Source organism: Palaemon carinicauda, chromosome 21 (assembly GCF_036898095.1).
Source record: "Palaemon carinicauda isolate YSFRI2023 chromosome 21, ASM3689809v2, whole genome shotgun sequence".
In the NCBI taxonomy this organism is placed as follows: domain Eukaryota; kingdom Metazoa; phylum Arthropoda; class Malacostraca; order Decapoda; family Palaemonidae; genus Palaemon; species Palaemon carinicauda.
This window is the reverse complement of record NC_090745.1, coordinates 102,108,766-102,125,359: the sequence shown is the minus strand read 5'-3', so window position 1 is coordinate 102,125,359 and position 16,594 is coordinate 102,108,766. Positions and strand designations below refer to the sequence as shown.

The window sequence follows — 16,594 nt, the reverse complement described above, 5'->3', positions numbered from 1 at the left end:
TATGGCACAATACTTTTCCCTAAGTATTTTCAATCAGTCGGAAGTAAGATTTAGAAATTCAAGTAAACTGGGAGAATAATGGATGAAAATATTCCCCCTCTATAATGTTCAATATTTAGCAAATATAAAAGCTGTGGTAAAGAATAAGAGATACCAAATCATTATCTCTGTACTGACCATTTTCAATGGTTAAAATTTATCATGACATCATTCCATCAAATGAAAATAAATTTTTCGCTTTCCTTGTGGTACAGGAATGATACCTTATAGTAGTTATATAACTGCAATCCTGCATTAACAGAAGTACTTAAAAATAACTAAAACTAAAAGTATATAACCAATTTCTAATAGTACCTTTTCCCCAGCAATTAAAGTTTGTTCCATTCAGTATATGCAAGCGTAGGATGCCTTTGGGTCTTCGGTCTCGAACTAAGAAGAGCATGCAGGTTAATAAAATAATAAGAAAAATGTAAACATCCTCATTAGGGGTGTATGGCAGCTCTTCTAAACACAAAAAGATGTCTTGTAGCTTCGAGAAAAATACACACAATTTAATGCAACCAAACAAGCTAATTACCAGCTGTGAATAAAAAAGGTTATATGATGGTGCAACAAGGACATACTTTGAGTCAAGTAGGTGAGATTTCCTAAAATCAAAAGTCTAAGTGATCAGGGGAATTATTACCTAATTAAAGAACTAAATAATGCAATAGTGTAGCGAAGTATGATAAAGAAAAATCTAACAAACTGCTTCAAAGTGAAATAAGCAAAGATGAGTCCTTAGGGATAAAATAGGACCTGCTTGCAAGAAAATTACTGTTTTCAAATGCTACTGATTCAGACAGAGAAGGAAAAAAATTCTTCCATTACTGATCTGTGGCAGGCAATTAAGTAAATTTCAGAACAAAAGTAAAACTAGCTCAAAGTTTTTAAAAGAGCAATTCACTGAATGCATATGTGTAAGAAACTAACATAAGCAAGTGGGACACACAATAATCAGGAAAAGTGTAAATGAAACATGAAACTACAGCAATTGAGAAAAAACAAACCAATTTTGAAAAAAAAATACTTCCAATATATCTAAAGGGGTTTAGTTGTTATTAAGGAACTGACATCATAAATTCTATCAAATGTAAACCGCACAATATATTCAAAAATATATACGAAGCTCGATCTTTTGACGTACGTATAAAAGAAAAAATTCTTTTTACCTTGAGGTAAGTATCAAAATACTAAATTTTAATATTAAATTATTTTTCTTTTTTATTTTGATGAATCTTACTTCCAGGTCACATTGCTGCCTATCACATTAACTAGGAGGTGGGCAAGTGGTCAAAGGATAACAAACAAAGTCAAATAAACACCAGGTATTTATCTACTATACAAGCCTTTGCTAAATAAACCTGTAAACCTTTAAAACCTTGGGTTGATAATGAAATGGGTTGGACTAGAGTGCCGTTTTAAGAGAAGACTGAACTTATGAAGCTCAATCATAATCCGAAGTAGATTACGCGGTAATAAGCAATAATGTTGGGTCCATGACTGGGAGAGGTAGAGAAGTGGCAGACTTGATGAGGGAAAAGAGAGTAGATGCTATGTGTGTGCAGGAAACACGATGGAAGGGAAATAAAGCTAAAGAGTTGGGTGATGGATATAAGCTATATCATAGCGGAGCAAATAAACAAGGTAGGAATGGAGTTGGCATAGTACTGTCTGGTGAGCTGAAGAATGCGGTGATAGAGGTGCATAGAAAGAATGACCGTATCATCAGATTGAAGATGTGTTGTGGAGGAGAGATTCTGAATATTATAAGTGCATATGCACCTCAAGTTGGTTGCACAGAAGAGGAGAAGGGAAATTTCTGGAGAGACATGGATGGAGTAATGCAAGAACTGGAAGAACAGGAGAGGGTCATAGTGGGGGCAGATTTGAAAGGCCACGTGGGAAGTGAGAATGAGGCAATTGGTCGGGTGCATGGGGGCCATGGAATTGGGGAGAGAAACCCAGAAGGAGAGAGTGTAGTGGATTTTGCTGTGTCATTTGACATGGCAATAGTAAACACATTCTTTAAGAAGAAAAGGGAACACCTAATAACTTATAGGAGTGGGGGAAGATGCTCCCAGATAGACTACTTCCTGTATAAAAGGATAAAGCTGGTGGAGGTCAAGAACTGCAAGGTTATCCCAGGTGACCATGTAGCCCCCCAACACAGACTGCTATGTATGGACTTAGGCCTAAAAAGGGAAAGAAAAGCTAAAGCTAAAGGGATAAGGAAAATTAAGTGGTACAAACTAGTGAGGGAAGGAGATAAAATGAGAGAGTTTAAGAGAAGGGTTTTGGAGGATATTGATATAGGAATTGAAGATGTTCAAGAATGGTGGACACGAAATGCAGCAGTAATGAGAAGGCATGGAAAGGAGTTGCTAGGAGAGACATCTGGTATCATATGGGAAGAAAAGGAGAGTTGGTGGTGGAGTGAAAAAATTGAGAAAGTTGTAAAAGATAAGAAGGAGGCAAAGAAGAGATGGGAAGAGTCACAGTCAGGGGATGACAGAGAGAGGCTCAGAGAGAAAAACAAGGTGGTGAAGAAGGTAGTAGCCCAAGCTAAAGCTAAGGCATATGATGATGTGTATAATGAGCTGGGGACAAAGGAAGGATTAAACAAGATGATCAAGCTATCAAAGACTAGAAATAAGAGCACCAAAGATATTACACACATCAAACAAATTAAAGATCAAGATGGTGTAGTACTTAGAAAGGAGGAAGACATTGTAAAGAGATGGAAAGAATATTTTGAACAGCTGTTAAATGAAGAAAATGATAGATTACTAAGAGAGGATGGACAGGCGAACTTTGGCATGGTAATAAGTTTCTCTAGGCAAGAGGTAATAAATGCACTGAGGAAGATGAAGAATGGGAAGGCAACTGGGCCAGACATGATTCCTGTGGAGGCATGGAAAGCATTAGGAGATGAAGGAGTAGATATACTGTATGACCTCATGATAAAGATTTTTGAGCAGGAAAAGATACCAAATGAGTGGCGAGGGAGTATATTGATCCCAATCTTCAAAGGGAAAGGTGATGTCCAAGAGTGTGGGAATTACAGATGTATTAAATTGATGTCCCACACTTTGAAGATACTGGAAAGGATGATAGATGCCAGACTAAGAGAAGAAGTAGAAATAGGTAAAGAGCAGATGGGATTCATGAAGGGTAGGGGAACAACAGATGGTGTATTTTGTCTGAGGCAACTAATGGAGAAATTCCGGGAAAAGCAAAGAGACCTGCATGTGGTATTCATTGACCTTGAAAAGGCTTATGACCGAGTCCCAAGACAAGAGGTGTGGAGGAGTCTGAGGGAGAGGAGGGTGCCAGAAAAGTACGTTCGACTGATACAAGAGATGTACCGTAATGTATTTACTAGAGTGAGGAGCAGTACTGGGGAGACAGAGGGCTTTGAGGTGAGAGTAGGATTACACCAAGGGTCAGCTCTGAGCCCATTTATCTTTAACATAGTGATGGACGTTTTAATAGAAGAGGTAAGGGAGGCAGTACCATGGAACATATTGTATGCAGATGATATTGTTCTGTGCGCAGAGAGCAGGGAAGATCTGGAAATGAAATTGGAAAGATGGAGGCAAGTACTGGAGGACAGAGGAATGAGAATAAGTAGATCTAAGACGGAATATATGTGTACCACCAGTGAGGGGGATGATAGAGAAAGTATTCAGCTTAGGGGAGAACAGATAAAGAGAGTTGATAAGTTTAAGTATTTGGGATCATTTGTTAATGTTGGAGGAGGTATGGAAGATGAAGTTAAACATCGGGTACAGGCAGGCTGGAACAACTGGAGAGCAGCCTCAGGAGTTCTTTGCGACAAAAGAATACTACTGAGATTGAAAGGAAAATTTCATAAGACAGTGGTAAGAACAGCAATGCTGTATGGAACAGAAACAGCAAGCATGAGGAAGACAGAGGAGAAGAAGATGGATGTGGCAGAAATGAGAATGCTTAGGTGGATGTCTGGGGTGACAAGAGAGGATCGGATAAGAAATGACTACATAAGGGGGTCGACAAAGGTGGTGGAAATATCAAAGAAAGTGCAGGAAGGGAGGCTGAGATGGTATGGACACTTGATGAGGAGAGATGAGGACCACGTTGGGAGACATACTATGGAGATGGAGGTTCAAGGAAGAAGAAGAAGAGGGAGACCAAGAAAGAGATGGAGGGACTGTGTGAGAGGAGATTTACAGGAGAAGGGGATTGATGAGGCAGAAGCGCAGAATAGAAAAAGATGGAAACCGCTCATCCGCAACGGCGACCCCATATAAAATGGGAACAAGCTGGGAAGAAGAAGATTACGCGGTAATAAGCAATCAATCTGGAGTAGAATACACAGTAAAAAGAAAACAATCTGGAGTAGGTCTAGTCAGTAGCTGGCAACAAAAGAAACTGAGACAAAAAAATGACATGATAGTAAACAATTAATATGTACTCAAAATAGAAGTGCAAGCCACAAGTTTGATAAAATATCTACTCACTGTTGCATCACATAAATTGTGAGGACTAAGAGTTGGGGGTGGATCTTTGGGAGTTTAATTTAGGGTTTAATGTACTTCTCTGTGTTGTGAATCCTACACTGGTGGCCCCAAGAGGAGAAGGTGAGTAATGAATTTTTTATGTTAAACATTGAAAGATGGAGCTTCAAATATATAGGCACTTTGACCTGGAGGTGTTTCATCAAAATAGTACAATCATATAAACCAAGCATTTAAACTTTTATGACCATACACAATAAAACTTATCAAAGTATTTCATGAAGTTTGTGGCTGACTCAGAAGTTAGTACCTTACTCTCATCTAATAGAAATTACATTGTATTGTGCCAATATGATGGTGACACATTGAATTTGGGGACAGTATGATATTCATACATACAACAGTGATCAGCAATAAGAAATGCAGGCGACGTAAATGCATCGAATAATCTTTGGCAGCTTTTAGGAATGAAGGAAAAATCTGAATAAGCCTAAAAAGCAAAACTAATGACTAAACAAAACACGAAAATGTTGATTTTCGCTATATGCTATGAGATTTATTTTGATTTACTGATAAAGGAACACCAATGAAAACCGTGATTCTAGCTATTTACTATGCTGCACTACAGTATAAATATTTCGGTCATCAATTTCTCTAGGCAGGTAAAAATGTTTGTTCTTTGGAAACTTGTATTTTCCATTACCAATGAGTGAGCTCAAACAATGTCTTAAAAACATCCTATTTCTAATTTAAATGTAAAACCTAAAATTGAATGTATTTTATTCAAACCCGAGTTCATGTAAAGTATTTTTTAATAGACTGGTCCATCTTTTCATGAAAAAATATATTAACTTTACTTTTTGCTTTCATGAAATTTTCTACAATGTACATAGCTTTAATTTTGTGTATAACTAGATCAAAGACTATATAAGATTTTCATATGATCACTTTAACAGAATGTTGCTGGTTAGTATTCTCCATTGCAATTAAAAGAGAACTAAATTTCCAATATTTATCATGTTTTTAATCTTACAAAGCTGTAAACATATCTGTCTACATGTTGGGGACAGAACCAAGAAAAAAGGGAGCTTGCATAATGGTATGTGGGTGCACAGGTATATGAAAAAATACATAAAATCTACTAATATATTACCAAAATGCATGCTAACTGTAAAATTTATTCTATATTAAGCGGACTGACATGCTATTTACATTATAGAAAAGTTCCAATCAGCTAATTGTGATAAGGGGCACCTCAAGTTTTTATGATGCATAGTAACCTTGTTGAGATGGGGTTGAAGATTGCAAGCTGGCAAGTTTGTACACAATTTTCTCCACAGCTGACAGCCTTTATCTCACTGTAATTAGGGTTTACTATAACAAACTTTATATAGTGTACTAGAGACATCTTTCTGAAAGAACTTACCAAGTACCCAAAAAGTTAGGATGAAATAAAGAACGCGCCAAGTGAATACAACATTAATTACAGAGGACGTTTTTACCATCAAATAAGAGTATTACTCTCGTAGGAGTAACTTACCTAAATTCAGTGATAGGATGGCTACCTACCCACCCAAGTGCCTAAAGCTTGAATTATTGTGAGGCTCTACTGGACTACCAGCTATTGCTTTTTGCTCTATAAAGCAAATCCATGAGTGCAAAAAATGAAATGGTTGTAAATAAAATAATAAGTGAGTTAGTTTAAACAAATATTCATGACTAATCTTTTGTACTTTACTAACACTATTTTTCTAGACATGCAGTGGAAATTATCTGAAGCACTACCAAAGAATCAATATTAATTACAAAGCAACTTTTAATGTGAATAATCCACCTATAAACTTTAATTGAATTAAATAGGAAGCAAAATACTGTACAGAAAAAAGCCAATGCTTATAACTATGATATACAGTAACTTTAAAGGGTGACTGTAAGTTTGGCCATGTAAAGCACTGATCAAATATCATAAGATGATTACCATTATCAGCAATCTATTTTAAACTTAAAATACATAAATCAAAACAAATAAAGTTTCTATATACAGTACTATATATAAATAATCATAAAAAGAAGATAACGACACAAAGCAGTTTTAAAATATTTAAAACACCAAAGACTATATTTCATTTACTGTATAGAAAAAAAAACGAGTTTTGATGTAAAGAAATTTCATCATAGATCATTTGAAAAGGAGAGAGAACTTGTGTATGATCATTATATCCAAAGGAAATAAAGATGTTTGATAAAAACATACACAAGAGCTAAATGAGTACAGTATAAGGTACAGTGTACTTTAGAAATACTTTAGAATACAACATAAATAGTGTAAACCTGACACTAGCTATCTAACCCTGCACAAGTGCATTCTTTCTCCACATGTGGAGTTTTCCTAACTGTTAAACTCAGAAAAGAATTTGGGTACAGAAAGAAAAAGTAAAATTCACATATTTAGGATATATACCCAGCACCTGAATGCACTGCATATGTAAAAATGCAGGAGCGTATGTATCTAATACTGTACAGATAGGCTGTGAGAAAACCAAACCCATCAACTATGGGGAGGGAAGTCAATATTGCTGTTCTGTTAAGAATTTGGCTTTAGATACTGTAGTTAGGAGAATAATTTTTTTAAACTAAAATTCATTAAGTGCTGGATACAAAGAACAGGCCCTATTGTAGAATAGCACAATTGTAAAACATTGACAAATTTGACAATAATATTTAATAATTAATTAAATACAGTTTCTCTATTTCCTCTAGAAATCTAAACGTCTAGCAATTAATATATATTCTAATTCATATGAAAACTACTACCTATTTCACCATCTGTTACACACACAAAACTCTTCCTATTACACTTACATACACTCTAAATACCTCTAGTTGAATTATGTGTATTGTCAGCTATTTTAATAGTAGATGTAATCCAGTACATAAAATTTGCTCAAATATGAGCTAGTATCAAAAGGGTTATCAACTTGGTGTAAAATAATTTTGTTTATTTTTCCATATCAACTAGGATTAAAGGTAGTTTGGTGAAGCAGATTAAATTATCATATATAAAATGATGAAGAAATCATAAAGCAAAGTGTATTAGTAATTGAACAGAAACAGGAAGCTGCTCTATATTAGGCATGTGTCATGCATCTATATCAGAAGTATTCTGACCATGCTCCATGCTGTAAAACTGTAGGTTATAATTTCTTACCCTCATTAACTTTTTCGTACATGGTGACTCCTGCCATGACTGTCACCAAAACACGACCCACTATGCTTAAGTCTTTTTCTTCTATCATTTTCATAATAATATCAATTAGTAAACAAGGAAAAAATTTTAAAGGTACATTTGCTCAAATACTTGGATCATTGATGTATTGAATAGCTTAAATAAATGACCATTAATACTCAACCTGTAATTGGGAAACAAGTCTTCTAATTGATTAGGTTTTTTATAATATATCAGAAGAAATTAATATTTTTATAAAATTTTTTTTTGGCTAAAATTACCGTATAGACATCAGCGAATGTGGGCTTTAAAAAACCCATCTAATATATCTAAACAATGTTTAAGTTATAGGGTTTTCTGTTTTGAAAGATAACAGTAATATTCAAATTAACGCATGTTCTTTAATTCTGATAAATGGAAAATTTATCATGGCTGCAACATTAGATCACAAAGATCCATGGTTTTGAGATAATGTACCTGTAATTGCATCAAATATCCACATAAAATAACTTGTAAAACTATAAACAGTAATATATATCTATATCTTGTCAACATAAATTCTTATACTAGTGAATAATCAGGTACAATACTTAAAACTATGGAATAGCATACATTCACAGTGGCATTAAGAAGTTTTAACCAAGTTATTACTAATGTATACATACTTCAAAGAAATGCGTATATCTATCAATAAGTGCATCCTGCACATCTATATTAATCATTCTAAATACTATAAGGTCACATAAAGCACAATGAGAAATGAGAATGTACAAACTATGGTAATCAAATAATTTTAATAATTTTTTATAGTTTCGTAAGCCCTCGATCTTTGAAGATTTCATCATCATGGTTTCAATATTCCACATACAGGTACTGTATTCCAATCCGCAATATATTTAAAAAAATAATTTCAATTCTGCACAGATCATTGCAGAGTAATCACAGTTAGGATTGCTCCTCAGATCAATGTTTTCCACCAAAAATACCTCTTGCTCCTGGGCCTTGTGGGGCATTCTACACTGTCTCAGTCTTACTGCATCTCCCACTAGTGTTTGTCTAGCACCAGGTACTCTTTCTCAACCATGCCATAGCCTCCAAGAAAGCTTTGTCATCATCTCAAGCTGGCTCTAAGCAGCAGAGGAAGGTGATGACTCTTGAACAGTAAGTAGAATTGCTTGATAAGTGCAAGGAAGAATGATTTTATGGGTAAAACAAATGTATTAGGGAGTACATACAATGGAGAAAAAATTGATAATTCGTGCTGTCATGACGAAAAGTGCTCCTCGCAATGCAAAGAATGTTTCAATGGTGACTGAACAATACTGTGGAATGATTCAAATGGATATGGCCTTATATGTGTGGATCGAGGATTAGCATAGCAAAGGAGTGATCATTAATTCACTTCATCATTAAGCCTCTGCTCTGCCATTTCATATAAGTGAACCACAGCCAATCACCAGTACAGACGCCATGTCTACACTGCGTACGCCTTTCCACATCAACAAAGACTAGTTTGAGACATTCAAGAGTTGTTTGTTATTGAAGAATGTTATAATGACCAGAGTCGGGTTTTTCGGACCTGGATAGAGTGAAAGCTTTCTCTACGGATCTTTCAAGATTCTCGAGGAGAGATAGTACAAGTCAGAACAAGGGAAACATGGTTGATACTGGTAAGTTTATGAACAGTTCATATACAGTAACATTGATATGAATATTTTATTTCAGGTTACTTGACTACAAAAGTGTTCAATGCTGTACATATACTTAATATAATTAGCATAAAGTACAGTACATACTGTACATACAAATTTCTTTCATGAACTGTAGCAGTGATGATTCATACCTGTACATTTTAATTTAAATAATTTATTACTATTACTATATAAATGTACTTTTAATACTTGATAGGTTTGTTTTGGAAGATTCCCAAGAACATTTATTGTCCAGGAAGAATGCATGCTCCTAGGTTTCAGCCAGAAAAGGACAGGTAGGCTAATAGATTGTGATAAATCTTTTCATTTCCCTAATTTAGATGCTTGTAGTTTATCCTTTATTTTTTTATTTTTTTTTTTTTGTAAGTAACATTTGAACAAAATATATTCAATGCACTTCATAAAATATGTAACTCTATGTCTGTTTTTAAATCCCATTCTAATATTTGTGTCTTTTCCTTTGTCTTTCCGGCTTACAATTTTGTATGGAAATGCCGTGAGTCACCTTACTTGATCTGGCTTTACAGTATTTAGAAATCAGCTAACGTACATGCACTCTAGTGCCATAACAAGAACATGCTGCCTGTGTATTGGGTGCACATGAAGAAGGCCGGGATGACAAGCAACCTCTTTCTCAACTGGCTTCATCGTTGCTTAGTGCCAGAAGTTGGTCAGTACCTATAGAATGAATAGTTGGAGTTCAAGGTCCTGCTTAAAAGTTGACAATGCTCCGGGACACTTCCATCAAGGTACGGTAGGGCAACACGGAAGTGGTGTTATTTTCTCCAATCACCACTTCACTCATCCAGCTGATGAACCATGGAGTCATGAAAAACTTTAAGGCCCATTAAAGCAGACATGATGGTGCAACTCCAAGCAGCCATGGATAACAATCCTGCTCTCAAAGTCATGAAGTGCTGGATGGATTTCATGACAGAACAGTTTCTCTACTGTCAAGGAATGATTCAACATCATCAAAACAGATGGTGAATACTAGCTGGAAATGTCTGTGGTCTAACTGTATGAAGGCCATTGCTGTGTTCAGTCCTGATGAAGCTTTTAAACAAAAGGTCAACAAAATCATAACCTTAGCAGAGAGAGTGAGAGCCAAAGGCTTTCAGGAAGTGGGTGAGGTAGATGTCTTTGAGTTGCTTGATGGGCAAGAAGAGGAGCTGACCAAGGAGGACCTTGCTAAATTAGTCCATTCAGCAAGGGAGAAAGAGGAAGATACAAAGGATGATGAACCTGAAAAAGAGAATGAAAGCATCCCACTTGAAAAGTTGCGCAAGATGTCATAGGTGCTGAAGACTGAAGAATGTGGCAAACAGCACAAACTCTTCAATAATGAAAGCCTTTAAAGTTCATACAGGTCATGAGGAAGGTTTAGCACCTTGCAAGTGCATCATGAATATCTTGAAAGGCAAACCTACGCAGCTCCTCATCACGATGTTCCTGAGCCCTTGTGTGACACTTCCACCACCTCCTCCAACCACAGATTCTCCTTAACCTGTATTTGTTACTGTACCTGTATTGTACATGTTTAATACACTACTACTATGTCTATGTCCCATGTATAACAGACTATGTATCTCAAGATCAAGAGCAATTTTGCTGTTTAGAACTTTTTCATAAAGGGTAAATGTGTTGTACATGAACTGTAATTTATTTTCTGATTGTGTTAGGGTATTCTATCTATGCATAGGATTAGTACAATGCTGTACTGTAAGTATTACAGGTAATCTACAAACATATGTTCATTGAAAAAGAAAAAAAACTGTGTACAGCATACAAATACAGTATATAGTTATAGACTATATATTAGTTGAAAAATTGGTAGGGTGATGAGGTGACAATGCTAAGACACTAATGACTTAGTGGGTCTCAAAATCAGTTTTATTATATTGCTGTACAGAGATCATCATATTATTTCAATAATGTTTCAATTTCTTGCAGTTGGGACTGCTGAACGAGCCCTACGTTTTTAAACTTCCCGCACTTCTTTGCACTTAGCCTTCACGCTGTTTCCCTCTTTGCATAACGCCACTTCTCTGGCTGATTCAATTTCATTTTCCCAGCGTCTGTCATCAGGAAAGCATCTCCCAAAAGTGTTTGTTAAGCAACAAATGGTTTTCTTTTATTGATGCCATGGCCCCAAGAGAACTACTTCATCTTCTCAAGCTACCATTAAGCAGGAAAGGATGGTCATGACTCAAGGATGAAATATAAACTCTCGATAAGTGCAAGGAATGGATTTCTTATGCAGCCATAGGGTAGCTTTTTGGGGTGAATGAGATTACGGTCAGGTACATGGAGAAGAATGCAAGGAAGAGTGCCCCGTGCAGTGAGAAGATTGTACCATTAAAGGTGAGGAAAAGGGGCATGATCCAAATAGAAAATGCTTTATTTTTGTGGATAGGATCAGCATCGCAAGGGAAATAGCCCTTGACTTGCTCACTATACAGGAGAAAGCCAGGTCTCTACTCTGAGGTTTCACGCAAGATGAGACTCGGCCAACCACCATGTTCAGAACTCTGCCGTTTCACACAAAATGAACCTCAGCCAACCAACACGTTCAATAATTACTACAACTGTGCCCTAAGGATTGCATCATGTGTCACATGACTTCAAGGCATAGAACTCTGTGAATGACATGTGTTGTACAGTCATATTTTGTTATCATATTTTTACTGTTGCAATTGTCGTAGGATAAATATTCATGTGTTCATTGATAAAGAACTACTAATAGTGTATTTATGGTACTGTAGTGAATACAAAATACAGTGTACCATACTATACAGTACTGTAGATACAAACTACTTGTTAGGTGATGAGCTCGTAGGGTTGTGAGGTAACCTCATGAAAACAGCAATTACTTATGAGCGATATGTTGTCTCATCTTAGCTAATTAAACAGCACAGTAGTGACAGTACTGTACATATAATACAGTGATGTACACTACCATATCAGTACTCTTATTAGATAGGAACAACAATGTTTTTTGTTGCTTATACTGTACACAGGGTGCTGTGGCAATGACTTACGTGTAACGAGTCTTCTAACCATGTACTGATGCTAGGTTAGTAATGTACAATTACCACTGTATAGTAATATAAACTACAATAACGTGATAAAATCCATACGAAAACAATATGGTACAGTACAGTGTGTTACCTAGTGTGTTAGTAGACTGTGCATAGACTGTTGTATGTTTCAGGGGTTAATAGTTGAGCCACCATAGGACACCAATCTTACACAGATTTTTGCTCTCCATGGGTGTCTCTTATACCTAATACCTGCAAAGACGGAGGGCTGACTGTATATCGTACATAGGGTGGGCGTAGCGACGACTTACAACTTCTGTCCTGTAGCATTGATAATAATGCATAATTACCCTTGCACATAAATATATACAACAATAACATGATATAAACTATACTAAACAATGGAACATGTTATTTAGGCAGAGGTAGGTTGGTTAAGGGCTTGTATGTTGACTGATCCTATGGTAACAATATTTTGTGGTCTCTGCTACATAACCCCCAAAGGTTGAAGACTACCTGTATTTTTCTAAATCTTAAGGATATGCTGTACTGGTATTATAGTACAGTATAATATTTGGTGATTGCCAATCTTTAGTTATTACTGGAGAAAGAATATGATTTTGAGATCTGTTACATTTCTCAAAAATACTGACAAGCCTTCAATATCATCCTCATGAAAATAAAATGAAAATCATAAAAGTTATTTTCTAATTGATATACAGTACTATAAATTTTCCCATAGTTTCTGGGCGAGGAAAAATCTCAAAACTTAGGGCAGTAAAATATTAGATAAACTGGATTCAAAATAAAATCTATCAGTGGAGCATCAAGCAAACCTATATCTATAACAGTACTGAAAAAATAAGGGTTGATTTATTAGCCATAAAACAATAAGGCCCATTTTGTAATGTCTTGTTTGCTTAATGAAAATATAGCTATCACGGACAACTCAAGAAACTGTCGTGTGGTTGTTGCTATCTCCTGATATTATTTCTCCTTACTTTAAGCACTAAAAACTCCTAGATCTTCTTTATGATATGTAACTGTTAAGTGTTACTTTGTTCAGAGTCTCTTTAGAGCTGCTGTTCCCTTGATGCAAGGATAAATGAATCTGGGTCTAGAGATGAAAATCATGAAGATGGCAACACATTGACTTAATCACTCATAGACTGTTGCATGCAGCTCAACCAATAGCTGGTTAACATATAACTAATTGGATTTCTATTATAATTTTTGCCATGAAATAACATCAATTATGCATTAGCTTTCAATACATAACTGCTCCTTGTCTTCTTGTCACCTTGGAATTACAGTAATTCAGTTGAGAACAAAACTTTACAAAATTACTGCACACTTTTTCAATAAAAAAAATTGTTTGGCTTTGGGCACAAAATTAAAGCATACAGTGAACAAAATAGTTTGATTAAATTCATAACTTTTACATGCAGCTTTGGTGCGCAATAATAAAACATATTTTGAAATTATAATGTAGTGGTTGAAACTGAAGTGAGCCAGTAGGTCTAGTTACACTTGGAATTATTTATAGACAAAAAGATAAATTCTTATATGTCTAGTACTGCTCATTATGCCTTGTAAGCCTATAAGCATAAATTGATATTTTAATATGAAGTTGAGTAAGTTTATACAATTCTTATTTCTTTAGTAAGTTAATGACAATATAAATAAAAAAAAAATTATTTCCATGACCACAGTTGATTCTTTTTTAAAATTGGGAAGTGCAACATGAAGTGGCAATCTGTACAACAAAAACTGAGCACTTCATTATCCCACTCTCACACGAATTATGGATTGCAATGTTGATGCTGGTAAAAATAACTACAAGGCTTCTGGTAACAATACCAATGCCAGGACACCTGATATGCATCTTTAACAATGTAAGGAGTGCACACTGTGTCATCATGCTAACGATGACAAAAAAAAAAGGTGTTTCATGAATGCCTTTGTAGACTCATTTCACACTGTCAAGCTGAGCCTACTAAGTTGATTGTACCCTCAGGGTGTGCAAGATGATTTTTAAAATTTCAGACCACCTACCTTTAATTGCACCACAATCTAGTCACCAGTTAGCCACAATCTTTGACAACAGTACCTAAGTCAGGCACATTGTCTTCCTTTGTTTTTCTTGTACAACAACCCTTGTCCTCTTTGGTCATGTCATCAGTCACACATCATGCTGGTAATGACCAATATCTCCCTATTGTGACTAAGCCCACTTGTAAGGATTTGCTTGGTAGACCTTATGGTGTTTTTTTTTTTTTGGCTTAGAGAAAATCCTACATATTCAGAGCAGCAGACACCATGGACAAATGTATTTGCTAGAGTTCTCTGCTCCATCATGCCTGGTAGCAGTGTCTCTCATACCAGTATCTAAGAAGTGTCTGCAGTCAGATGTTGACTCATCCGAGTTTCTAAGTGTAGTGAAAGCTTCTGTCTTCAACTTCAGGTTCCCATAGGGATTTATCACTTTAACAAAACATGTTGTAGTTGCCAATACAGCTCTTTTTGGGCTCAAGCCATGTCGTCCTGATGGAAGTTCCTAAGGTAGCTTCTAAAGGATATACTATATAATCCTTTAGAAGCTACCTTAGGAACTTCCATCAGGACGACATGGCGACATCACCCAAAAATTGATTTTTCGCTTCGCTCAAAATCTGTTTTATGACCTTATGACTTGATACACCAGCATTAGGTAACTGACTGATATACAGTACAGTAAATAATTTTGTACTCATCATCATCATCATCTCCTCCTACACCTATTGACGTAAAGGGCCTCTAGTCTCTTGTACACTATTCACTCTTAATTAGCATACTTAAGTTCAGTAGCCTAGGCTAAAGGATATTCCTTTGCTTGGTCTCAGATATTGACATTCTTCTTTGCTTGATCATTTGATGACACCAGACACACAGACTAAAGTGCAGGAATATCCATGCAAGGGTATTATGAAGTAACAGATGTATGCATGACAGAAAACATTAAAACTAATTTTAGGAAACACATTTACGAATGGCAGGAAATATTAACACTTAACTTTACGATAAACTTAGAATAAAATTTCTTTTTTTCCTTTTCCTATTTTTTTTTACATTATGTTTCGTATTTTCTAAATTCAACTACATTACGTATTTTCTTCATCACTGCCACTTTTCTTTCATTCTTTAGCTGGCGTTTGGTCTTCTTCTACCAAAGGCCTCTTTAAAATAATCGTCTAAAGAAGCTTGTTTCTGCCTGCTTCTTAAAATTTTTCTGAAATTACTCAGGCAAACTTCATTACAGTACTCAAGCGCATGACCTGTGAGTGTTTTTTCTGGGTGTCTCTTTTCTAGACCCTCCTTAATTTCTGCAGTTGTCAGTGGGTCATCCTCCTCTCCCCCGCGGTACTCTTCCTGAACGACGTTCACTTGCATGGCCTCCAAGTCCTTCAGGCCATCCATCGTAAGTTCCTCTTGGTGCTCCTTGATAAGCTCATTAATGTCAGCCTCATCAACTTCCAGACCCATGGACTTCCCGAGTGTAACGATCTCGGCAACTTCAGATTGAGCAACAGGTTCAGGATCGACAACATTTTCAGAATTTGCTTCAGCTTAGTCTACGTGGAAGCCCTCGAAATCTCGTTTGGAGATGGCATCAGGCCACAGCTTCTTCCAAGCAGAGTTTAAAGTGCATCTCGAAACCTCCTGCCAAGCTTGATCGATAATTTTGAAGCATATGACAATATCAAAATGCTCCTTCCAAAATTGACGAAGGGTGAGGGTTGTGCTCTCAATGATTTTGAAACATCTCTTGAAAGATATTTCATATATACCCTCTTGAAGTTTGAAATCACATGCTGGTCCATGGGCTGGAGGAGAGGGGTGGTGTTTGGTGGAAGACAGAGAACCTTAATGAAGGAATATTCTGCTACAATATCTTCAACGAGGGCAGGAGGGTGAGCAGGGGCATTGTCCAGCACCAGCAGGCATTTTATAGGGAGCCGTTTCTCTTCCAAATACTTTTTCACAATCGGGCCAAAACTAATATTTATCCACTCGATGAACAATTGTCTTGTTACCCAG

General features: G+C 36.1%; 1 protein-coding gene across 1 annotated transcript in view; it reads right to left on the bottom strand.

The window, feature by feature from the left end:
• Window positions 1-16,594, bottom strand: part of LOC137615380 (intersectin-1-like) — a 377,240-nt gene that overhangs the window by 37,219 nt on the left and 323,427 nt on the right. The window contains exons 39-40 of the mRNA XM_068345199.1: window positions 7,747-7,827; window positions 355-429 (exon numbers count right to left, since the gene is read on the bottom strand). Coding sequence (XP_068201300.1) covers window positions 355-429; window positions 7,747-7,827 — 156 coding nt within the window. The remainder of the gene's footprint in view (window positions 1-354; window positions 430-7,746; window positions 7,828-16,594) is intronic.